General features: G+C 33.1%; 1 protein-coding gene across 3 annotated transcripts in view; it reads right to left on the minus strand.

The window, feature by feature from the left end:
- The window catches only part of SOS2 (SOS Ras/Rho guanine nucleotide exchange factor 2), a gene marked incomplete at both ends in the record, with an annotated part of 101860 nt that overhangs the window by 15669 nt on the left and 59156 nt on the right, over window positions 1-27035 (minus strand). For 2 of the 3 annotated variants that reach the window (XM_079698991.1, XM_079698989.1), the window contains 10 exons: window positions 402-574; window positions 1526-1643; window positions 5573-5735; window positions 5903-6022; window positions 9664-9886; window positions 11758-11861; window positions 16332-16454; window positions 17867-17948; window positions 18045-18700; window positions 19211-19338. In XM_079698991.1, the coding sequence (XP_079555117.1) occupies window positions 402-574; window positions 1526-1643; window positions 5573-5735; window positions 5903-6022; window positions 9664-9886; window positions 11758-11861; window positions 16332-16454; window positions 17867-17948; window positions 18045-18700; window positions 19211-19338 (1890 nt within the window). The remainder of the gene's footprint in view (window positions 1-401; window positions 575-1525; window positions 1644-5572; window positions 5736-5902; window positions 6023-9663; window positions 9887-11757; window positions 11862-16331; window positions 16455-17866; window positions 17949-18044; window positions 18701-19210; window positions 19339-27035) is intronic. The other variant, XM_079698990.1, reaches the window with a different exon arrangement.

Genomic DNA, 27035 nt, shown 5'->3' on the forward strand with positions numbered 1-27035 from the left:
CAATGTTCTTATAAAGGGATTAATTACTTAATGTTACATTGGCACATATAAAATATCTAAAATGTCTATCAATCAATGATAGTACTGGTAGTGGATTTTCTTTTTACTGTGTGGACATCAGAAAGCTTCTTTCATTCCACTTTGTCATTCATTTTTTGAAAGTGCTACTTAAACCAGCTGCACAAAGAAACAACAATGTCAAGACAAAGTGCCTAATAATATTAATAACTGCAGACTGTTAGTGCAGAATATCTAATATTCACCACTTCTATCTATTGATAAATTAACTCATACTATTTTCATAGCAAAATAAAGATCATAATGTATGGTTATGCCATATCTTAGAGGGGCAGAGGATTTAACATGTTCTCTTTTTAAAGAAAAGCAAAGAAAATATTTACCCTCATTTCTGGTTCTATCCGTAAACAGTAAGGCTGATTCTGATATTGCTGAATTTCTCCAGTAATTTCAGCTACTTTCCTCCTCTTACTGAAATTGATTAAATCTTTCCCTTTCTTTTTTAAAAAATCATTATTCCCTTCTTCAGTCTTCAGAATATTTGTTAAATATATTCCTAGTAAAAAAAAGTATTTGAAGAAAAGTTTTAAAATTGGTTACTTAACCATTTGGGAAAACAATTGATCTAGTAAAGTCAAAAGACATCCTATAATACAGCAGTTCTTACTACTAAAATCTCTGATATATTTAATCATCAATTTTACATTAAGAATTTTTTTACATGGATGGAAACAATTTAAAATTGAAAGAAAACTAGGGTTTACAAAGAGCTTAATTTGCCATTTCTTAGTCTAATAGCCTAAAATAAAAGGGAGGATTCATTCACAAAGTCTAAATTTTAAGTGTTAAATCTATTCTAGCCATTTTAATATTTACTTATAAATCTTTAATGCCAATGATCTTAAATGATTACTGATCAATAAATTAATTTTAAGCCAATTCTGGTTAATAAGACTACAAATTTATAAACTAATTCTGCCCTCCCAAAGCCCATAAATTAGATAGAAAAGAATTATTCTTCAGTTTTGGACCAGAAGAAAATCTTCAGTTCCTCTTTCATGCATAATTACTGATTCATTTAAATCAGTGACTCTCAGCTGGGGGCAATTTTGTCCCCCAGAGGATAGATATCTGGGAATGCCTGGAGACATTTTTGGTGCATGCTATGGTTTGAATGTTTGAATGTTCAACATTCATACGTTGAAATCCTAATGCCCACTGTGACAGAATGAGGAGGTTAGGCCATTGAGAGGTGCCCTCATGAATGAGACTACCGGTCTTAGAGGTCTCACAGAGCTCCTTACAACTCTACGAGGTAATTACTAGAATCTTCACTTTATAGATAGAGTTTACATACAGAGTTTAGGTTTTATTTATCAATATAGAAAGCTAATAAAAGCAGATGTGCTCAGATATAAAATCAGGACAATCTGCTTCTAGAGGCTGGTCTCTTTTCACTATATAAAAAACTTTCCCTCAAAATATAAATCCATTTTTAGTAACTTACCAAAAAAAGGCACACAAGGTGGATTGATTGACTTAAGTTTCACTAGATATTTTTTAAAATGATCTTGACTTAATTCCACAGCTTCATCCAAAATCTTCCTTTTTCTTTCCTGCAATGCCTTTAAAATATATAAACTGAGCATAATTTGCTTTTTTACAATTCAATCATATTTTATAGATGCAGAGCTTTCAATTTTAAAATTCTGCAAATATTTGAAAAACAATTTTTTAAATTAAGAGATGAGTAGTATTTTTATCTGCACTTGCTGGAAATGATTTCTTATCTATAAATATAAAACTTTAAAACTTATTTTTTTCTAATATAAATTAGAGGATTAAACAATAAAAAAAATATTCCACAGGATATTATTAGTTATAATCCTGATTAGCCAGAGTTTCAAGTTATAGCTGTTGGAGAAAAATATAATCCCATGGCATTCAAATATTTTTCCACTGTAAGATCTTTTGGGGCTAAGGGTAATAAGGTTTTGGTAAAGAGGAGAAGGTTGTGGGAGGGAGACAAGAACTGAACAAAAATGTAGTAAACCAAGTAAGCAGTCATTTATTTTATATTTCATTATTACATTTTTAATTAAAAATGAATTATTTTATTTTAAACCTGATAGATACACACACACACAAATTGACAGCAAACGTTATACTTGATGGAAAACCATTCAACTCATTTCCTTTTTTTTTTTTTTTAAAGATTTTTTTTGATGTGGACCACTTTCAAAGTCTTTACTGAATTTGCTACAACACTGCTTCTGTTCCACGTGCCGGCCCTTTGGCTGTGAGGCATGCGGGACCCCAGCTCCCCAACCAGGGACCACTCACTCACCCCCCACACACTGGAAGGCGAAGTCCCAACTACTGGACTGCCAGGGAAGTCCCTCAACTCATTCCTTTTAACTTAAGGAAAAGGCAAAGGTGACTGCACTGCAACTTTTATTCAGTACTATACGGAAGTCCTAACTAGAATGGACAAGAAAAATAAATAAAAGACTAGGGATTGACAAGAAAAACTGTCAGTATTCACAGAGGAAATGATTGTCTGTGAAGACATGAAATAAATCTACAAATAGAATGTTAATGAGAGAATGTAGCAATGTTGCTGGATATAAAATCAATAGGCAAAAATCAACTGCATTTCTAGATATCATCAACAAAGAAAACAAGATTATTAAAATATTATAATATAAATCTAACAAAAGATGTGAGATCTTCATCAAGAAAACCATAAACTTTATTAAATAAATAAATAAATGGAGAGATACACAATGTTCATAGTTGGGAAAACTCATTATTGTAAAAATGTCAGTTCTTCATAATTGATTTATAGAGCCAGTATAATTCTTACCAAAAGCCCAACCTTTAAAATAATTAAACTTAAAATGATTCTAAAATTTATATAATAGCAAGGGGTCAAGAGTAAGTCACTCTTGGGAATTTCCTGGCAGGCTAGTGGTTAGGACTCGGCGCTTTCACTGCCAGGGCCCAGGTTCAATCCCTGGTCAGAGAACTAAAAAAAAAAAAAAAAAAGAGTAAGTCACTTTTGAAAAAGAATGATTGGTGGGGACTTGCCCTACTATACTCTATCAAGAACTAGTATAAAATTATGGTAATTTAAACATGTGGCACTAGCAAAGTAATAATCAACTACATCAAAGGAACAGGACAGAGGGACCAAAAACAGACCCACACATTTATGGATACTCAACTTATGATACAGCTGACACTACAGATCAATGGAGAAAGAATGGACTTTGAATAAATGCGTGAGATCAACTGGCTAGCCAAATGGAAATTAGATTCCATACTCAAAACTCATTTCCAGCTGGATTAAGGACTTAATGAGAAAGATAAAACATTAAGGTAACAGAGGAGGATCTATTATACAAGACACCAAAAAGCACAAATTACAAAGGAAAAAAATAAGTAAATGTGACATTAAGAATTTTTGTTCATCAAAAGACATCATAAAAAATGGTGAAAATAGCAGCTTCAATCTGGAAAAAGATATTTACAACACACATAACTGACAAAGGATTAAAATCCAGTATATAAGAGAACTCATACAAATTCATTAGAAAAACTCAACCAAAAAAGTAAAAAATTTCCACAATACAAAGAACAAATAAAACATCTTAAAAGAGGTTCAAACTCATTAGAAATTAGGGAATTATAAACCCACACCACAAGACTAGAAAAATAAAGAGAACTGACAATATCAAGTGTTCGCAAGAATGTGGAACAACCAGAATTCAAGCTTCTGGTGGGAGTATAAACTGGTATGATTAATACTTGAGAAAACAATTGGGCATTATCTATTCTATCATCCAATAATTCTACTCCTAGGTATACAACTTAAGAGAAATTTGTGCATGTAAGCACCAGGATAGATGCAGAAAATGTTTATGGCAATATTACTGATAATAGTGCCACACTAGAAACAATCCAAATGACCATTAGCTAACTAACTAATAAATAAATAAGCAAATAAAGAAATAAATTTTGGTAAAGTTATTTCTATAATATGATACAGCTATAAAAAAAAGAATGAACTACAGTTAAAAGAAACAACATGGATGAATTTTAGGAATATAATGTTGGGTAAAAAAAGTCTTAGAAGAATTATATTCATATATAATTAAGAAACATGCAAAATGAAACAACACTGTTTAGAGATACAAACAGTAAAACTATAGAAAAAAGCAAGAGAATGATAAGCACAAGATTCAGCATAGTTGCTGGCTCTGAAGGGGCAAGGAAGGGGAGGGATTTGGAGGGGTTCTTAAACTGGATGCCAGGTAAACAGGTATTTTTTGTATTTTTATTCTTTATACCATGTACTTATTTTTATAAATACTGTTGAATATAAATATTCAACATTTTAAGAAGCTAAAGCTTAACGTCTCAAAATGAATACACTCCTTCAGAGTTTTCAAAATGAGAATTGAAATTATTAGTCTATTAGATAGATTATTTGGCAATATTTGACTATTAATATCTTTAATATAAATAAGTCCATACAAATCAATAACATGCAAACACCCAAATAGAAAAACACACACATGAAATCAGTCTAACCCTCCACTCCCCTCTCATCACAACCTATGGTAAGAACCAATGTGAAGAGAAGAGTATGTATCCTTCCACACTCTTCTCAATGCTTGTGCAGCTCACTTACACGTTTACAGTTTGTTCTGTTTTGTTCCATCAAAATGAAATCATATTAATTTTTCTAAAGATTTTTTAAATGGCTTTTCCCCTAAATGTCACAACTATTCTTCCAAGACAATATACACAGATTCTATTCACTTTTTTTCTGTAGCTAACCAATATTCTACGCCATAGGTATAGGATAACATACTCAATCATTCTCCTACTGATGGACACAGGTTGTTTCTAGTTTTCTGCGACTACAATTACTACTGCAGAAACTAGATCTTTGTACCTTAACTTTATAGTCCACTGTTTTTATTTCTGGGTCCAAAAGTATCTGTATTTTAACATATACTGCCAGATTACTTTCTAGTAACATTGTAAAAGTTCACATTCCCAAAGGCAAATATATTTGCATGGCTGAGTCTCTAACTTTTCTATACTTTCTATATCTTCTGAATTTTCAATGATAAACACTAAGCATACACAATTTTATAATTTAAAAAAAAACTAAGTTCTAGAAAGCATTCTCTCCATGTTACTCTTTCTTTGACTATATACTACCGGTGATTAAAGTAATTTGTACATTTATATTTAAAATTCTTTGTCATTTATTTGAAACAATCAATGTACCACTGAAAATATCCATTTGGAACTTCATTACATTTAGGTAAGCATATTAAACAGTCACAAAATTCATATTCTTTGATGAATTCTAGGCTCACTTATATTGATATATTTTCTAATATTGTGATATCACTGTGTTTAAGGAGTAAGATGGATTTATAAAGGATTTACTCAAAAAGATCAGTGGTAGAAGGAATCTCTTCCACATTATTTTATCTCCCCCCAAAAGGATAAACTATTTAAGCCTAAAACTTACCTCAAAGGTATGATCTAGTCTATAGACTGATACTGAATTTACTGCACTGACGATCTCTAATACACCATTGAAATTATTCAAATCTTGAAAAACTTGCAGAATTTCTATAATTCTACTTAGTACTGCCACCCGTTCCTCAAAATTTTCTGCTTCCACAATACACCTAACCAAAAAAAAGAAGAAAACAGAAAATCATGGCTTAGAAAGCAAGTTCCTTGTTTCACATAGAAAAGAAGAAATATATTTTCAACCACAATTTTTGCTTATATATGACAATATTATAGAAGTATAACATTAAGAAGTAATAAGACAAAGTAAATAAAAACTTACTTTTCAAACCAGAGAGTGAGATTTGTGGTGTGGCGAATCATTTTTAATAAATTTGGAGAATTTATTTCTTTATCTTCTTTGGTCCATACACTCCCTACAAGTTCAGAAGGTTGAACTTTCCTGTGGAAGCAAAAATCAATGCACTTAACCTACAAAGGATTAGTATCAAAATTATTTAAAGGTCTCCTAAAACTTAATAAGAAAAAGATGAGTCTAAAAGATAAAGGAACAAACATAGAAGCAGGTAATTCACAGAGAAACAGAACTGAATAGCCACGAACATGAAAAAATACTTTAACTCTTACTCAGGGAAAAGAACATTAAACCACAAGGAAATCCCAATTTATTCCTATCACACTAACAGAAGTGTAATACCAAATGGGTAATAATGTGGATAAAAAGGAAACTCTCCATCACTGATGTGCAAGTAAAAATTGATACAACCATTTTGTAAAATAATTTGGCAATATCTCATAATACTGAAAATCTACATACTAGATTACACAGCAATTGTACACCTAGGTATATATTCTAGATACACCAGTTTATAAGAAAACATTTTTAAGAATGTTCAGTCAAGCATTGTTTCCAAGAGTGAAAAATCCCAAACAATCTAAAGGCTCCTCATCAAGAGACTGGATAAACTGTGGAGTGAGTATTCATACAATGGAATACAATATAGCAATTAAAATAAGCAAACTAGAGCTATACTCAGCAACTTGAACAAATGCTAGAATCAATTTAAGTAAAAAACAAGTCACAGAATGATATATCAGTATAAACAGCCTTAAAATGTGCAAAATAATGCTACATATTGTTTATGAATGTGTGTATGTGTGTAAATTATAAAGACATACATAGGAATAGTAAATATCAAATATAAGATAGTGGTTATCCTTTGGAAGAAAGAAGAGAAATGGGATTAGAGAGAATTACACAAAGGATTTCAATTTTATTTGTAATGCTTTTGTTGCTGATGAACCCTCATTGTATTATCTTCTATATTTTTTTAATACCTGAAATACTGAATAAAAAATCAGATGGAAGAGCAGATTAAATCACTGTATACAGTGATTCAGGATTACATAATTTTTCAAAAATTCACCATTGGCATTGCCATCACTGTCCTACAGACTTGGCTATTATAATAATAAAAAAGTTCAGTAGATTTGAGTGTAAATGGGTACTTTGAACAGTCTTGGAAGTAAGTTTTCTTAAGTGGTTCTATTATTTCACCAGAAATTAGTTTACAAAGAGTGTCAGTATTTTACATATGGTACCATTCTTCCATAATACACATATCACTTAACAAAGGTATTTCTATGTTCTGAAAGTAGGTCCACATAGAGGTAAGTGCTCCCTTATTCCTGATGTCCATTCATGTAACACTATAAGGAAAAACCTAATTCTGTACTACTTGCTTTATCTAAGGAATAAGTCCCTTCATTCCCACCTATCACAAATCCCACAGTAAAGAAGCAACTTAAGTGCCCATCAATAGATGAATGGATAAAGAATTTGTGAGATACACACACACACACACACACACACACAAATACTACTCAGCCATAAAAAAGAAAGAAATTCTGCCATTTACAACAACATGGATGAACCTAGAGGATATTATGCTAAGTGAAAGAAGTCAGACAAAGAAAGACAAATACTGTATGTTATCATTTATATATGGAATCTAAAAATATAACAAACAAATGAATATGACAAACAAACAGACTCAGATATAGAGAACAAACTAGTGGTTACCAGTAGGAAGAGAGAAGGGGGAGGGGCAAATTAGGGGGAGGGAATTAAGAGCTAACAAAGTACTATGTATAAAATAAATAAACTACAAAGATATATAGCACAGGTAATACAGCCAGTATTTTATAGTAACTTTAAATAAAATAGCCACAAAAATATTGAATCACTATAGTGTACACCTGAAACTAATATAATATTGTGTATCAACTATACTTCAATTTAAAAAACTGTGTTTTCCTACAAAAATTCCTACAATATCAACAAAAACCACCTGAACTCCAAATTACTTAAAATATAACATGACACTCTGAATGAGATGGTAACAAACTCAGATGGGTGTGCTAAATTCTGAACAGCACAGTCAGGGAAAATCAGAAACCCAATTCTAAAGAAGGTCAAGTTTTATATCTGGTGCTTTCCCACATTCTCCATTTACACTAAACTTTATATGTTCTTGCTTTTCCCTGTGTAATCCCAGTTTTAAAAAAAAACAATGGCTGCTACTCAGGATAACTTCTTAGGGGTGTTTGCATTTTAAAAGCGGCTCCTGAATGCAGAAAAGTTTTTGAAGGAATGATAGTGGTAGGGGTTTATTTTCTGGCTGGGGCTGGCAGGTGGCGATTACCTATAAGGCCTGTACTCTGCTTTTTTTTTTTTTTTTGCAAGGCCTCTACTCTTCACAGGAGCCTGGGTCGTAAATGAAAGAAGAAAGCTTAAATTATGAGGTAGGAGATAGGACAGAAAGAGGCTAATGTACTGGGAAGGACAGTGGTTTTAAAAAAAATGACAGAGGAATAAGTTGATAATGCAAGTAGAAAAGAGAAAAAACTGTGGTTCGGAAGGTATGAGATGTATGAGTTAGTAATTCTGGAATAAAATTTGGAGTGATGACAAGATTCAGAATATGACCATAGGAAATGTCTGATTTGGAGTAAAGAATGACATTGGAAGTGATAAAGCCATGAAGCTAAAAGATTAGGTTGTAAATGGGTGATCTGTGTGGATACAGGGGCAGGAACTGCTTTATATATAAAGACAAATGATGGGATACAGATAAAAATAAATAGTCAAGTATATTTCTAGTGATCCTTATAAACAGAAGAAAATGGTTCAGAAGTTTTAAGTATGGTTCATCATCACACTACTTCAAAAATATACTTTTCTTTAAAGTGAATATTGACTTCAAATAGCTAAAGTATTTGAGACTCCTTAAAAGAAGTGAAGAAATCTTTACTCCTCTAAGAATTTTGTTACTCATTTGCCTTGCAAACCTAACCCAGTCAAGCCCCACATTAAAATTTTGATTACAGGGCTTCCCCGGTGGCGCAGTGGTTGGGAGTCCGCCTGCTGATACAGGGGACATGGGTTTGTGCCCCGGTCCAGGAAGATCCCACATGCCGCGGAGCAGCTGGGCCCGTGAGCCATGGCCGCTGAGTCTGCGCGTCCGGAGCCTGTGCTCCGCGACGGGAGAGGCCACAAGAGTGAGAGGCCCGCGCACCTCAAAAAATAATAATAATAAAATGAAATAAAATAAAAATTTGATTACATATTGAAAAAATTTTTTGATTACATATTTGAAAAAAAAAAAGAATAAAACTTAAGTCACTCAATATTCTATTTACTTAGCTGCCCAGAGCCTAGCATCCATACTGACTGTCTTAACGGAACCAACTCAAACTAAAGCAATATGAGAAAGTATTAGGAATAGGAGCTGGGTGACTGTCTATAAAGTGGTTGCTATTGTACTGCATTAGTCTTCTCTCTGCCACTCCTCTTGTGAAGGATTGCTAGGACCTAATCTAGGCCTGAAGAGCAATAATTTATGACTTTCACCTGCAGAACAGACTATAGTTAAAAACTGTGCTATGAACTTTCTTTCCAACACACAAGAATAGATGAAGTATTTTTAAGCACACATGAATAATTTTCAAAATGTTCTGAAAATAGATGGAACTGTTCAAAGTTCTTGAAAACAGAGCAGCGAATTAATGTTAATTGTCTACCTGTAGAGATCAGATTCCAAAAGTGTCAGCTGACGTGCAATTTCTATTGGATGAAGTGTCATGAGATCAAACGTTTCAAACTGCCCTGGTCTGCTGATATGCCATTCAATTGGTGGAGGTGGACTTTCAAAGGTAATATTATGGCTTATTCCATTTGCCTGAGCTTGTTTCTTCCTCTTGATGATCTTAGCAATTGACTCTACCCATTTCTTCATAGTTTTCCCTAGAAAAAGAACACAAACAAAAATGCCCTTTACTTGACAGATATAACTGCAAATCTTCGTATAATCTGTAACTTTCATGCACCTTCAACAACTATCAACTCATGGCACTTTTTGTTTCATCTAACCCCACTCATGTCCGCCCTCTACTCCTTATGTTATTTCAAAGCAAATCTAAGATATCATATAATTTCATTCATATTGAAGTATTATCTAAAAGTTAAAAACTTTAAAATAACCATAATACCATTATCACATATAAAAATGACAATATCTTCTTAATATCATCAAATACCTAGTTAGTATTCACATTTCCCTGATTGTCTCATGTTTTATTACAGTTAGTTTGTATGAAATAGGATCTGAACAAGATCTACATTTTGCATTGAGTCAGTATGTGTCAAGTCTCCTCTCATCTACAGGTTCCCCTATCATCTCTCATTTTTGCTTGCAATTTATTTGTTGAAATTCACTTGTGGAGTTTCCCAAGTCTGAATTTTGCCAGTTCCATCACTGTGGTATCATTTGCCATGTTTCTCTGTCCCTGTATCTTCTGTAAATCAACACATACAGATTTGATCTGGTCCAGGATAAACTTTCGACATGAATACTTGCAAGACTATTTCTGATAAGAGGCATATAATGTCTCTCTTTTTATGATGTTACTAGGAGGAGTTGAGAAATGGTAATATTCTAATTCTATCATTCTTTCTTCACTTATTAGTTGCAATGCTTCTTTAAAAACTTTCCCTCATCAACTATTTAGTTATCTTGAGGTATAACTTGTATAGGAAAGGCCTTTAAACAAAATCATTTACTGGCTTTATTCTAATATGTGTGTGTATTTTAGAAGCTTCTTAGATCACATATACTCTAGTGTCTGCATTAAGAACATGAAGTTAAAAATTAACTTAGTACTATAAACAAATTTAAAGCACACATGATAAAAATGTGTTTTAAACATCTCAAAACTGAAACAAAGGAATCACATTCTCTATTTAAAGTAAAATTTGCCTTAAAGAACAAGTAGGAGATGAAAGAAGCTAGACTTAATTATGGTATTCTTAATTAATGCCTTATACTATCAGAGAAAACATGAATTTTCTTGATTCAACAGCATACATTTGATATGTAAATTTGTTTAATATTCACCACCTAGAGTTTCATTTCATGGGCTGTGTTCTGAAACTTCAGGTAGGAAACTCCTATCTTTCAGTTGTCAAAAATACACCAAAAACTTTTCCAGGGGAAGTAAATATTATTTAAGAAGCTATTAACCATTCAAAACTGAAGGATAAGATTAAGGAGGAGAAGAAAACAGATTAAATTATACAAATATTCAATTATTTAAAGGAATGGCAACCATGAGATGAGATAACATTAAAGGGCTTAAATTTACTAAAGAGGACTTTTGACTTCTTAAAAAAAAAGATTCTCCTAAAAAACTTCAAAAGGCAAGATTTTAACACTTCAGGTGGTTCTAAACACATGTGAGCTCCTTAGAATCTATAAAAATTATTCCAAATGTTATTTCTGCCTTTTAAAAATGAAAAATAGGGCCTCCCTGGTGGCGCAGTGGTTGGGAGTCCGCCTGCCGATGCAGGGGATACGGGTTCGTGCCCCGGTCTGGGAGGATCCCATATGCCGCGGAGCGGCTGGGCCCGTGAGCCATGGCTGCTGAGCCTGCGCATCCGGAGCCTGTGCTCCGCAGCGGGAGAGGCCACAACGGTGAGAGGCCCGCGTACCACAAAAAAAAAAAAAAATAAAAAAAAATAAAAATGAAAAATAGTTTAGCTTCTTAAATTGAAAGTCATAAATTAAAAAAAAAACTCATATGAGACAGAAGATCCAATCAAATCTTCAAATAATATACCTCTTACACTTGAAATGAAGGATTCTAGTCTTTCAAGCAACTCCAAGTCTCTTTCAAAGTCATAAAAATGGTGTTCAACCCAGTGCCGAAACACATTTAAGATCCTGACAAAATGAAAAGAAACACATTTTAGTGAAACCCAAGCATTCAATTATACTTCTTTCACTTCTCTAATGCTGTGGTGATACTTTTATATACTAGGGCCAACATAACAGTCAAGAGAGTCTCTAATTTCTATTTAACTAATACCTTAAGTACTTCAGTAATATGAACTGTTATTATTCAAAAATTATACTTTAGGGCTTCCCTGGTGGCGCAGTGGTTGAGAGTCCGCCTGCCGATGCAGCGGACATGGGTTCGTGCCCCAGCCCGGGAGGATCCCGCATGCCGCAGAGCGGCTGGGCCCGTGAGCCATGGCCGCTGGGCCTGCGCGTCCGGAGCCTGTGCTCCGCAACGGGAGAGGCCACAGCAGTGAGAGGCCCGCGTACCGCAAAAAGTAAAAAAAAAAAAAAAAAATTATACTTTAAAAAATTTATAAGCATAAAAATCATGGCTTCTATACTTAATTATTCATTTATGTTCTGGAAAAGTACTTTTTCTTTATTTATATGTAGAAAATTCATACTCTGTATAATACAAAAGCAACTTTTAAGTTCTTCAATTATAAAAGGATTTTTTAAAAGCCCTAAAATTTGATGTATTTTCCACATAAAATGGAAAACCAACTAAGATGTAGTGTATTTGGTTCTAAATTCAAGTGCTATCATCAAATTTCTATGTAATTTACAGGTAGGTTCACATTCTTTTATTTCAAAAGACAAAAATATTTCTGACAGAGCTATTTTGTTTTACAGTACTTCAAAAATAATTACTTACAGAGATTTAAGCAATGGAGATTTAAGCAACCTATACAAATAAAACATTCCATTCTCCACCACGAAGATACATATAGTGTATATTAATTACATTAGCATTTTTCCTTCATTATTTCAATGAATATTTCTAGTTAATCTTCCCACCCACTGCCCGTGACCCCAGCAACAGTCAGACAATAGTTTTTTTCCCAGACTAAGAAACTTTTAAATTACTAATGGTATCTGTAATAAAACAACCTTAAGTGCCTGGTTAGCTCAGTGGCTTAGAGAGTATTTCAAGTGATCACAAAATTGATAGCTTCTAGGCTAACACTAGTTTTCAAATAACTCTGCTTCCATCCTTTCTAATTCCTAGTTTCTACAGAATCTAATGTAATTTAAAAATTATTATCATGTAAAAGAAAAAAAACTCATCACTAGATTTCACCAAAATTAAGAAAAGTAAGATAATCCAAAGACGGGGAGAAAATATGTGTAAAACATTTATCTGACAAAAGACTGGCATCCAATCCTACTCAATACACTACTACAACTCCATAATGAAAAGACAACTCAATAAAAAATAGGCAGAAGATTTTAATAAAGTCTTGACCAAATAAATACGAATAGCCAATAACAGACAATAAAAAGTTCTCAACATTGCATCATCGAAAAAATACTAACTAAAATCATAAAGAGATATCACTATACCCCACCTGTTTGGCTAAGGTATGAACACTGACATCACTAAATACTGGTAAGGATAAGGAACACGTGGAACTTCATAAATTGTTGGTGAGAGTATAATATTGTACAATTACTTTGGGAAAAGATTTGGCAGTTTCTTTTAAAATTAAGCACACACCTACCCTATGACCCGGCCTCCCACTTTGAATTATTTACAAGAGATATATGAAAAAATATGTTCACGAAAGACTTACAAACTTCATAGCAGCTTTAATCATAATAATCAAAAACTGAAAAGAACCCAGGTGTCCTTCAGTGGGAAAGTGAATAAACAAGTTGTGGTATATTCATATAATAGAATACCACCTCAGCAATAAAATAGAACAAACACTGATATAAGCAACAACATGCTCAAAAGCATGTTGAGTGAAAGAAGTCAGACACAAAAGAGTATATAATACACAAATCCATTTATATGAAAGTATAAAACAGGTAAAAGTAATCTATATAGGAAACTGAAAGCTGCTTTGGGCAATGAGAACAAAAACTGATTAGAATGGGCATTAGGGAACTTTGCCGAGTGATAGTAACACCTTATACACCTTGACAGGAGTGTGGATTATAGAGATGTATTTGTTAAAAATTCAGAGTACACTTAACATGTGTGTGTTTCATTATATACACATTTTACAACAACAGAATAAACAAAAACTGAACTGTTAATTATATATAAACTGAAGTATTTAAAGAGAAATGTGTTTTGAAACATGTCCCCCAAATTAGATGATTAATGGACCAAGAGAAGAATGATAAATCCATAGACCTGTGATAAAATAAGGATAGTAAACTGTTAACAGTAGATCTAGGTGGTAGATTCCTAGGTGGTACAGTTCACTGTAAAATTCTTTCACCTTTGCGTTATGTAAAAATTTTGTAATACAATGTTGGAAAAAGTTACTATCATTATAAAAATTACTATTATTGCTAAAAATCCTTCAATGCTTATAGGCCAAGTTTAATAACTTGGCATGGATTTCAAGGCCACTGACAACTCCGCCCATTCCATGTAGTTAATCTAATCTACTACTACCTGCAATACAATTCATTCCTTTTGAGTCATTTTCCTTACCTATTTCCTCTGCACACTACCCTCATTTCTGCCTTCCTGCATTTGTTCATACTATTTCTCACGACTCTGAATACCAACAATCACCTTTCTGCCTATCTGTCTAAATCCTATATATCCTTTGGGAGCAATTTCAGATTTTACCTCTTCCAAAATGCTTTCCCTAATTTTCCTGAAATTTTATGAGGATGTATCTTTCTAAGCCACTTAAACACTTGAACATTTAAAGTAGAATAATATACAACTGTTTCATGTATCCCCTTTCCCCAATAAAACTGTAATATCACAGTGGCAAAGAGGATATTCTATGCTCTTTGTTTTTTCGTTTGGCAGCACTGCGCAGCATGCAGGATCTTAGTTCCCAAACCTGTGCCCCCTGCGATGGTAGCATGGAGTCTTAACCACTGCACCACCAGGGAAGTCCCTCTATGCTATTTCTGTATTCACTATAGTTACAAGTACAGGACTGAGAACACAGAAAATGCTTAGAAATAAATACTTAAAGAACATAGATGACTGAGAGTCTAATATTATATTCTGCTCTAATATAGCAACCTCATAAATGTGTGCCTCATGTCAAGGGGCTTAATTTGAGTGTGTATTAGTACAAATGCATCACAGCTAGGAGAAAAAAATTGATTACTTCTTTATTGTTCAGGGGTAAATAATCTCATCTTCTTATGCAAAGAATGACACATTAAAAGTTTTGGCTGAGAGACATATAGTTGGGAGCACTATCATTCCTCTAAAACTGCATTTTTTTGGGGCAATCATCCTGAAAAATAAGCAGTTAATATACTCAGTTTCAAAATGTCAATTTATTCGTTAATACTAATCAAGGAAACAACATTTACAGGGAAAAAATATTTAGATCATATACAATTAATAAGATATCTCAGTTTTCCCATGGAAAAAGGTAGATAATACTTTGGTTTTCACTTGGACTATAAATAGGCCTAATCAAAGGATCTTCCAATTTTCAATGCTCAGTGAACACTGAAACAAACAAACAAGCACTGGCTTAGGAAGTCAGATATGGATCCTCTCCTGTCACTCCCTTCATATGACCTATCTCAAATTACTTTATCCTGTTAAAGTTTCAATTTTCTCTTAAACAAAGTGGAAATAGTAATTGTGTTGTGAGGATGAGATAAAAAAGATAAAGCACTTAGGCACACAGAGTAACCTAACAACCAGCAGATGTTATTATCAGATACATTTTTAGAAATTATTAAACAGATAACCAATAAGGACCTACTGTATAGCACAGGGAACTATACTATCTTATAATAACCTATAATGGAAAAGAATCTAAAAAAGAAAAAAAATATATATATATATAAAAAACTGAATCACTTTGTTGTACACCTGAAACTAACACAAGATTGTAAATTAACTATAGTTCAGTAAAAATTTTTTTAAAAAGAAAAAGCATGAAAAAAAAATGATTGAAATGACACTTTTTAGACAAGTAACAAATGTCTATGTATCTTGTGGGAAAAGAGTGAGGAAAGAACTAGAACTTTCATAAATATTATAAATGGTTAAAAAAAGCCCAGAATTACTAAATGATCACAATGAGATAACAAAGACAAAAAGGGGAGGGGGGATTGACAGTAGGCAAAATTCATATGAAATTTTATAATTTTTATTTATTAGGTACCTTGACCTGCAAGCATAACATATCACATGCTAGAGATATCTGATGCATATAACACAGTATATTTTAATAATTAATTTTCTTCAGGGAATTAAGAGTAGCTTCACATAAAAAGAACTTTGGAAGTTTAATTTAAACTGCTATGAAATTAATAATACCTACATCTGAATTAAGAGGTAAAAACTTTTGTGCTAACTAAGTATTGAAAATTGAATGGCACATAAAAAATATAATATTCAGGCCAAACCTAAGTTGTACTGGTTGGACGTATTCCTTGCGAAACCTTTTAAGGTCTGCACTGATTGGCTGCTCGCCTTTCTCTACTGCCAATTTATCTGCTTCAGTAGGTTCTGGCTCTGGAATTTCAAATCTAAGAAGAAAAGCAAAATGAGAGAAATTTTTTGTTGTTCATACAGAAATGAGAAAGATTTCAAATACAGCAGAAAAAATATTTTAACTAAGCAACCTTCTTTACTACCATTTATGTGAAAAGTGCAATTACTGATAAACTTCTCTTGAAGTATTACATACTACAAAAAACTGCCCTTTGTCTATAGTACTAAGTACTTATATTCTTACTTTTATCAAAAAAAGTTTAATAACTAGCATTGACCAACATACGAAAGGTCAGCAGAAAAGATCCAAGAAAAGAATCTATAAAGAGTATGACCTCTTTAAAGAACATAACAGAGATACCTTATCTAATAATCTGTCCTTAATATTTAATTTATTAAAATGAAAGCAAATTTCCTAAAATAAATGAATATAAATCCAAAGAGAAGTCCCACACTGAATTTTAAATATTATTTAAAAAACATAACTAAGTGGATAAGGTAAAAAAATCAAAGTTAAAAAAAAAAAACCTTCCCCAACCATAGGAAATACAGCTAAAATGTAAGTCTAACATGTGCTTTCCTTATTTTGGACATGGAAAGGCAGCTAAGTAAATCTTCATAGCATATTATACTAACTCAGTCTGCTATACTTAGTTTCATGGAACAACATAATGATAGAGGTCCAGATAAAATTCTGGTAGTTAAGTTTGAAAATGTAAAACAAAAATTATTTTGAAGTCCAGATACTATAATTTAACCTATAAAGCATTTAAAGTACTACTAACATACTCAGTAAAAAAAGAAAAAGTCAATCCAAAACTTAATTTTAAAAAATTAATCATAATAAAGGAAATTTTAATTTTTTTAGGTCTAATAATGATACTATATTATGCTTTTAATAAGGATACTTATCTTTTAGAAATACAAAATGGGAAGATTTACAGATGAAATATGTTGCCAAGGGTTTACTTCAAAATAATCCTGGAATTAGGGTGTTCAAGTCAGTATGGAAACAGATGAAACATAATTTGATAATTATTGACGTTGGATGATTGATAAATGGGGCTTATTATATTCTATTTACTCTTGTTTATGTTTTAAAAATTTCCACAATAAAACGTTTGTTTCAGAAGTAAAAAGTCTCTCTCAAGGAAGTATTGTTTTATTGAATAGAAAAGATTTCATTAAAATTCATAGTTTTTTTATCCTGTAAAAATGGGTCTTTCTGATTACCACTATAAATATTGCTAAGATCTGAAAAGATCTGTTATAAACAGGGATTTCAGTAAGTATGCTGCTTGAAGAGAATAGTAATACTGCAAATTTAATGTCAAATAAATTATGTTCAAAAACTACCTGAGTACATACTAGATACCTAGCACTTTGCAAGGTACAAAACAGTTAACTTAAAAAAAAAATTTAAATATAAGTGAAATACTTTTCTTACCGTTCAATCAGTAAGCTTAGCAATTCCTGTGGTTTACAAAATGAACGATACGTAGTAAGAAAAGTGCGAACAAAATTGGGATCTGAAAAGGTAGAGCATAAAACAGGTTGCATATTCAATTTATTCAGTTTAATTAATTCAAAGTACCATATTTTAGAGGGGTTCCTTCCTTACATACCTGCATACATGTGATATGTTAACCTTTCAATTAATTTCACCACAGTTCCTCCTTTAATAATGGGGATTCCACTTCTACTTTGCAAGTTGTCTTCAAAAACAATGTTTTCCTCAGAGTCTTTTACCACAAAACGATACACTTCAGGACTCGGTAATCTAAGTGGTTGTTCATTTTCTTCCTTCAGTAATACTGAATCTAGCATTCGATCTAGAGTACTACGATAATGAAGAGAAATAAGTGCTGCCATCCAATTATTTTTCTCTTCAGCAGACTTAGCAGCAAATATTATGCTGTTTTCATCTTTGGATACTAATTCAAAAGCATGTTTGCACTCACAAGTATCTTCTTTATCACATATTTGTATTTTCCTCATGACAAATTTTTCTTTTAACCTGTATTCCGCACTACTGTATCCTGGAAGGCGTGACTGGCTATGACTGGGTTTGCAGCTAATCATTAAGCCATCAAAGAGAAAAATATGCCGTTCGTGTTTAGCACCAATTCTTGTCAATGGGCCTTCCATAATAAATTCATTACAACACTGTCCAATATCTTTGCCTTCCCATCCATCTATGTTTTTCTGAATTTCATTCATTTTTTTAATAGCCAGGTGCTTGCTTCTTAATTGACGATTATAAAAAGGGCAAACAGGATCCCTAAAAAACAGCAACAACAACAAAAAACCCAGATAAATTTAGCTTATTCAGTGGTTAAGCAACCTTAATTGCCTTAGGTATGAACTACCTCAAATCAAGTGACAAAAATATTAAATAACTAAACACTAGATTTTGCACACAGCATTTACTCTCTTCTAACTTTGCCACTAAATAATACATGCCTCAATTTCATTATTGTGAAAGAGAAATAGTAGAGGCTCTATATATCATTCTTAATGCTATAAGAATTAAAATGAAAGTAACACTAAATTTCTTATATAAATGATACAAAAATTATTTAATATATCTTTTAAAAATTTTATTAAATATATCTTAACAATATGACAATGCCAATTTTAAAAGACTAAAGGACAAAAGAAAAATGTAAAACAAAACTATAACTTTCAAGAATGCAACTATCACTGTAAGTAACACTTCTTTAGAAAACCAGACATCAGACGTAAGAGAAGTATTCCATAAGCATTCATATTTTCAACAGTTTGGAATTACCCAGGTCGGCGTCTAGGTGAATACTGCTTGTAAATTCGGTCCATACTACCTTGGAGATTCATGAGAGCAGTAATAGCTTGGTTCAAACATTCTCTGTCTTCATGCTCTTCACTACATGCTTTCAATTGCTAAGAAAAACCAAAAAGAAAAATTAAACCTGCATTGGTCAATTCTTTCCCTTTCTCATAATTAGAGGAAGCAGCAACAAAATATTATGAACTCTCAAAAGAATTTTAAATACACTTAATAAAAACAACTATAATTTTAAATAATTATGTATACCTCCTGATCCTTCAAACCAGCCCTCTTTCTACATATATAAATACAACACAGATATTACTACTATTGCACTCAGAAAAAAAAAAAAAAAAGCAACTGTGATAACTATTTGGACATTTTGCAGATATATCAAAATAGTTTAAAATATGCAAAGCATGAAAGTTACAAGTTACTTTTATTTATGAGTAACTATGATCTGAGAAAAGATAAACACGGATTACTTCACATTCTCTAATGACTAAATTCTTAAGTTTTAGAGATTTCTAAAAGCTTGCATATCTTTGTTATACAACACAATCAAGTATGCTAACTTTAGCAGTTCAATCTATCATAAACTTTCCTACAAACAGCATCACACAAAGATTCAACTGATATTTTTTTACATCGTAAAATTCAACTATTCTAGTAAATATCAAGAAACCATGAAAGTTAATATCCTATCTTACTAATCTTAGAAATAAGATTTATAATTACAAATTGCGTTATTAATCCTAACAACTCTGGCTTTATTTCATTTAACCAAAAACTTCTCCCATAGCTCAGTCTCAAAATGGAAGAAAATTCATCTTATAATAAATAATTCAGATTGGATGATGCGCCAGTGTTTTTTTTGTTTTGTTTTGTTTTTTAGCGGTATGCGGGCCTCTCACTGTTGTGGCCTCTCCCGTTGCGGAGCACAGGCTCCGGACGCGCAGGCTCAGCGGCCACGGCTCACGGGCCTAGCCGCTCCGCGGCATGTGGGATCTTCCCGGACCGGGGCACGAACCCGTGTCCCCTACCTCGGCAGGCGGACTCTCAACAATTGCGCCTCTCTTCCCTGCGCCAGGGAAGCCCCAGCGCCAGTGTTTCAATTTGTTTGACAGAAGAATTCAAAATGGAGCATTATACAGAGATTATGTAGATATAAATTTATGTGAGAATACATGAGAATATGGAAAAATTATGTGAGAATATGGAAAAATTACAATTGCTTCAGAAAATTTTTAAAAATTTAAATGTATTTCATGATCTTAAACTACCTCACTAGAAATTTTATGACAAATTTTCCTTATATTCCAAGAACAATCTGAAAACCATTCAGCAATGGTTCCCTTTCCTCAGCAAGGGACTGAATGGATACTGTTTAAGTACCACGTCCATTAACTTTCATTTATATGTCTAGAAATTATTGTCTAAAAAAAAAAATTATTCTCTATATAGAGCACAGAGCCATCTGATATTTTTTAAGATACATATAGAAGTCTTGCTATCAAAGATTTGCAATATAAATAATTTAAGTGACTATCATCAGAAATAAAACCTTCATCCTCTAGATTTAAGAAACAGAAAATTTAAAAGATAAGGAAAAAGACACAAAAAAACATAGGAAGTTTGAAAAATGATCTGCACTCGATCATTCTGACTTCTAAAGGTGAAAATTACTACCAAATCACTTATTTTGCTCTTTCAAAGATTTCTTACAAGAAGATTCTTTTCAGCTCCACTCTAAAATACTTCCCTAGTAAATACTGACACTGATGATATAAAATGCTTATAGTTTTATTCTTATTGCTTTTGTTGATCCAAATTTCTAAATTATCACTAATAATGAGATTCTACCAAAATGAGAACTGCTTTTCAATTTAGGTGTATGAGGATACTAAATTTCTACTGTCTACTTGGTCTTAAGGCTGCTCAAACTCTTCCACATAAATGGCCTTGTCATTTCTAAATATCCATGAAGAATTACAGGCTGTCAAAGAGAAAAAAACTTCAGGATGATTTCTTGGTGATACAAGTATACAAAACAATGGCTTTCTTTGGCATAAATGTAGTCCAATAATTTGCTAAATGTTTCTTGAATTTTTGGCAGTGAGATTCAACAAACATCAGATTAATGAATATCCAAGCTAATTCTCTATAGATGTTTGAGAGAATGTATTCTTACAGTGACTGGAAATTACCACACTGAACTGCCTTGCAAGTTAAGTCATGCTCTTTCACACTGCTATGGCTTTCTACCTATCTGCCTCTGCTCCTCCTTATCTACCTGGTGAATTCAGCCTCTATGATACAGTTCAAGTGCCTCCTCCCTATGAAGCTCTTTCCTTTTTTTCTCCCCCCTTAAGTTTTCTCTTTTGAAATAATATATCAAATTTGTAGAAAAGCTATAAAAGTAATACAACTGCTGTATACTCGAGTCACCAGTTTTTGTTTTTTTAATAAAGTTATTTTATTTATTTATTTTTGGCTGCGTTGGGTCTTCTTTGCTGCACACGGGCTTTCTCTAGTTGCGGCCAGCGGGGGCTACTCTTCCTTGCAGTGTGCAGGCTTTTCATTGTGGTGGCTTCTCTTGTTGAGGAGCACAGGCTCTAGGCACGCAGGCTTCAGTAGTTGCACCTCGTGGGCTCAGTAGTTGTGGCTCGCGGGCTCTAGAGCGCAGGCTCAGTAGTTGTGGCGCATGGGCTTAGTTGCTCCACGGCATGTGGGATCTTCCAGGATCAGGGCTCAAACTCATGTCCCCTGCATTGGGAGGCAGATTCTTAACCACTGCACCGCCAGAGAAGCCCTGGGTCACCAGTTTTTAAACACTTTGCCACATAGGCTTCATCATTCTGTGTGTGAGTGTATGTGCACCTTCCCCCCGAACTATCTGAGAGTAGTTTGTGATACAGTCCTCTCAGTTCCTTGCTGAGGAAGGTGAACCATTGCTAAATGGTTCTGAGATTGTTTTTGAAATATCAGGAAAATTCACATATATCACAAACTACTCTCAAATAGTGTTATTCCCCTTTACTCCTTTGATATTTCAGCAATGTGTCTTAGAACAAAAATTCTTTTACAGTATAGTGATCAACCTCAGGAAATTTAACATTAGTAACGTTCTGTAATCTAATTTACAGTGCATATCCAATTTAGTTAATGTCCCAATCCTGTCCTTTAGTGCAATTTCCCCCAATACAGGATCCAGTCAGTGTGTACTTAGCTATCATGTTTCTACTGTCTCTTTTAATCTGTAGTAGTTCCTCAGCATTTGCCTTTTATGGCTCCCCCAATTAAATAACACCAACACACCAGAATAGTAGGATAAACCTCTGCATACCCAACACTCATATAAATTTTTTTCTAACTTTCCTAGACAGAGGTTAGTTACTCCTGACTCAGTAATCCCACAGAACTACTTCTATTAGGCACTTATTATATTGTAATTATTTGTCTGATGTTCATCTTCTTTACTAAACCATGAACTCCTTAAAGCTTGGGGATATATTTTATTCATTTTTAGTACAGTACCCACACATGGTAGGTACCCAATAGGGTAATCAGAAAGAGTGACTGTTGTATAAGTACTTATAATTTTGTTAAGTGTTCAGACAAATAACGACAATGAACATTTATTAAGCTCTTATTCTGTGCATGCTCTTTTATGCGATAGCTTATATAGTGTCTGTTACAACTCTGTAAGATAGGTACTATTATTATACACATGTCACAGATGAAGAAACTGAGACACACAAGATGAGTGGCAGTCTATATTCAAACCCAGGAACTTTGACTCCAGGGTCCAGGCTTTTTGCCATACTACTACCCCGCCTCTCTCCAATGACACAAAACACAATTATGCAAAATACTGAACTATGACAAAATCTGGTGAACGCGAGTTAAAGGGGATCCCCTCTATCTTAAAAACAAACTGGGTAATTACACAGTTTAAGAAATAAAATGAAGGAAGTGTGCTTTGGAAAAGAGGTCAAAGAGAATAAATGTCCTTACAATATATGCTTAAACTAAGTAATAAAGTGGAAGTGATCTTTCATTAATGTGTAGTACCTTATGAATTTGACTGAAGAATATATTCCGTGCTTACCTGATAATCATTATTCTCCTTAGTTCTGTATATGTGTACCCTGCACTTCACGTAAGTTTTTTCTTAACTCTTATGAGACTTCACTGAAATACTTACCATGCTTCTCTTGAATTTCTATAAAATGCTGTATCTGTTATAGACATGTGTGCCTAAAACAAGGGAAACTGTAATAAATTATGAATTTGTCTCGAATTCATTATGCTGGGAATTCAGTTTAGATGTGAAATAATATATGTGATCAATTCTCTTTTAATAGTAATAAACTTCTCTCTAGATTTTCATAAAAATAGAATTTTAGTAATTTGGTGGGAAATTCAGCTCATTAAAACCTATCACTTTTCTTTATGTGATCTTTTAAAATGTGTATTATCTTCCTTTAGATGTCCTTGAGTGATGTTTCAGTACTGAAAGAGTAAATATTATGCAGTAAAATATTCCTCATCGTTTTTTTCAAGAGTCAGAACATTTCTTTCAATAGACATTATCTCAAGTTCTTGATGTTATAAATACATTTACACACATACACACACAGGAATGCGAAGAAACTGACAGAGTAATTGTTACATAATGTTAACAATTAGCAAATTTAGATGAAGGGAATTCACTATACCATTTTTGTAACTTTTTTTCTATGTTTTTCAAAGTAACAGGTTAAAAAAAAGTATTACTAAAGAAGCAATTTCAATTGTCTCACTGAAATATTGGCTTACTTTTCCCAATGAACCTCACTGAAGTCACTAATAATAGGTCTTCCTGTTAAGCTTTAAACTAAATTAAGATGGATTAAGTTCTCTTGAGAGGAGAATTTTTATTCTTTCCATTACTAAATTGCCAAAGAATGACCAGAGTTAGAGAGTAAAAGAATGTTACTTAGCTTTGAATAAATCAATTCCTAAGTGAGAGTCAGTATGTTCTTAGTAACAGAAGGATAAACACAGATTTTTTTCTTAGAATATAAGAAGTATATTATAAAGATACGTATAAATCAGGAAATGAATTTGTTATTTCTTTTTCCTCTTACATAAGGATTGAAATATATATTAAGGAAAAAATCTAAAACTTATCTGAGAAAAATAAAGAAAATGGAAGTAGAGGGGCTTTCATTGGAAAGGGGCTCAAATTGGAAAAGGCCAAAAAAAGAAACATATTACCCATAAAATGAACTTTAAAGTATTGCTATAAATAATAATAATCTAGCACTTCCCTGGTGGTGCAGTGGTTAAGAATCCGCTGGGTTTGCGCCCTGGTCCAGGAAGATCCCACATGCTGTGGAGCAACTAAGCCCATGAGCCACAACTACTGAAGCCTGCGCACTTAGAGCTGGTGCTCCACAACAAGAGAAGCGACCGCAATGAGAAGGCCACGCACCGCAACGAAGAGTAGCCTCCACTCGCCGCATCTAAGGAAAGCCCGCGCACAGCAACAAAGACCCAACACAGCCAAAAATAAATAAATAAACAAGCAAACAAATAAATAAGGATTTAAAAAAATAATAATAATCCGACAACATACTATAAAATAATTTCAGGAAAACTATATATGATATCCTCTAATTTCTCATTATGTAGTTGTTTTTCTATCTTGCTTATCATAAACTCTGATTCTGGGAAATAAAACTCAAATAATATTTAAATACTATGTCCACAAATAAATCTCCCTTGGTATATGACTGGGGCAGATATTTCAAATTAAAACTGGCTTAAAACTGCTCCAGGACTGCGTTTTCTATTCCCAAAAGAATATGATAGCCTTAAGTCACACTGGTCGAGCCTTCTTTTATAGGTTCTCATCCCAAAGTAAGTTCAACATGAAATGAAATTTCCTTTGGATGAGTACTTGAGCCCAAACAGTATCACAAAAAGGCAATCAACAGAATGAGAGAGTATTTACAAATGACAGATCTGATAAGGTACTAATATTCAGAATATATAAAGAACTCCTATAATACAACCATAAAAATACAAACAACCCAAATTAAAAATGGGCAAAGGACTTGAATAGACATTACTCCAAAGAAGATATACAAATGGCCAACAAGCAAATGAAAAGCTCACCTTCACTAATAGGGAAATGCAAGTCAAAACCACAATGAGCTACCACCTCACATCCATTAGGATGGCTACTATCAAAAATCAAAAATACTGAAAATAACAAGTGCTGGCAAGGATATGGAGAAATCGGAATGCGTGTGTGCTGTTGGTGGGAATATAAAATGGTATAAAGCTGCTATGAAATATTGTACAGTGCTTCCTCAAAAAATTAAAAATAGGGGCTTCCCTGGTGGCACAGTGGTTGAGAGTCCGCCTGCCGATGCAGGGGACACGGGTTCATGGCCCAGTCCAGGAAGATCCCACATGCCGTGGAGTGGCTAGGCCCGTGGGCCATGGCCGCTCTGAGCCTGCGCGTCCGGAGCCTGTGCTCCGCAATGGGAGAGGCCACAACAGTGAGAGGCCCGTGTACCGTGAAAAAAAAAAAAAAAAAAAAAATTAAAAATAGAATTATCCTGTGCTCCAGCAATTCCACTTCTGGGTATATATCCAAAAGAATTGAAAGCAGAGTCTCGAGGACATATTTGTTCACCGATATCTGTAGCAGTATTATTTACATAAGCCAAAAAGTAGAAGCAGCCCAAGTGTCCAACACTGGCTGTATAGCAAAATACTTAACTCTACTGAACCGTACACTTAAAATTGTTAAGATGGTAAATTTCACATTATGCTTTACCACAATTAAAAACAAAATGTTATTAAAAGGAACAGTATCACAGTCAGAACAGATATAAAAGTAAAAAGTAGTTTCTAATCTGACCATGTGATAATCCTCTTTGCTTCTGTCTAGAATTAGTCCTCATTTTGTGTTTTTCAAAATGCATGTCATAATCTATTGAATTATGACATGAACGAATCTTTTTTTTTAAAAAGAAACAGAATAGAACAGAATATAGTACATGAAAATATTGCATGAAATGCTAAGTAGTGTTTCAAAACACTTTTTGTTTCTCGTGTGTGTGTGTACGCGCATGTATACAGCGTCATTGTGATGCTAAATGTATTTCTTCTGTCTTTTTTTTTTTTGGCATATATCATTACCATTGCATCCTTTATTCACCAACGCTCCCAATATAGCACTCAAGACACTCCTCTGCAATTTTAAATTCTGGGAACTATTCAATTATTCACTTACATTTTTCAAAGGCTTTTCTACTTGGGAAAACAGTAAGTTAAGTCATATTGAGATATATTTTAACATATAACCAAAGTGCCTGACATACTATATTCTAAAAACTTTGTGTTTAAACATTATAAGTGTAATATAACTGTTTATGCATATATAATAATTTAATATACATACATAAATTAACATATATAAATATATGTACATACATGGAAATTGATATAACTCATAAAACATGACTAATTAGCAACCTTAATATTGCCCATGTCAAAAAACTGTAATTAAGGAAAGATAAGTGAAATTTCCAGTGTAGCTCTCCTAATAAAATATGGAGCATAAGTTTAAACACAGCCCTTTAAGGTGGGTAACATCTGAGGATGTTTGCAGGTATTCTTTCCACTCATCACCCTCACTCTCCTCACCCCAAGCCTCAAAAATTGAGAAAGAAATGCCAATATTTTCAGTGCCTTTAACCATGTATATATCTCTATTTTTTTCACTCTAGGCAATGAAAAATGTTAAGAA

The sequence above is a fragment of the Hyperoodon ampullatus genome (genome assembly GCF_949752795.1).
Source record: "Hyperoodon ampullatus genome assembly, chromosome: 3".
Classification (NCBI taxonomy): domain Eukaryota; kingdom Metazoa; phylum Chordata; class Mammalia; order Artiodactyla; family Ziphiidae; genus Hyperoodon; species Hyperoodon ampullatus.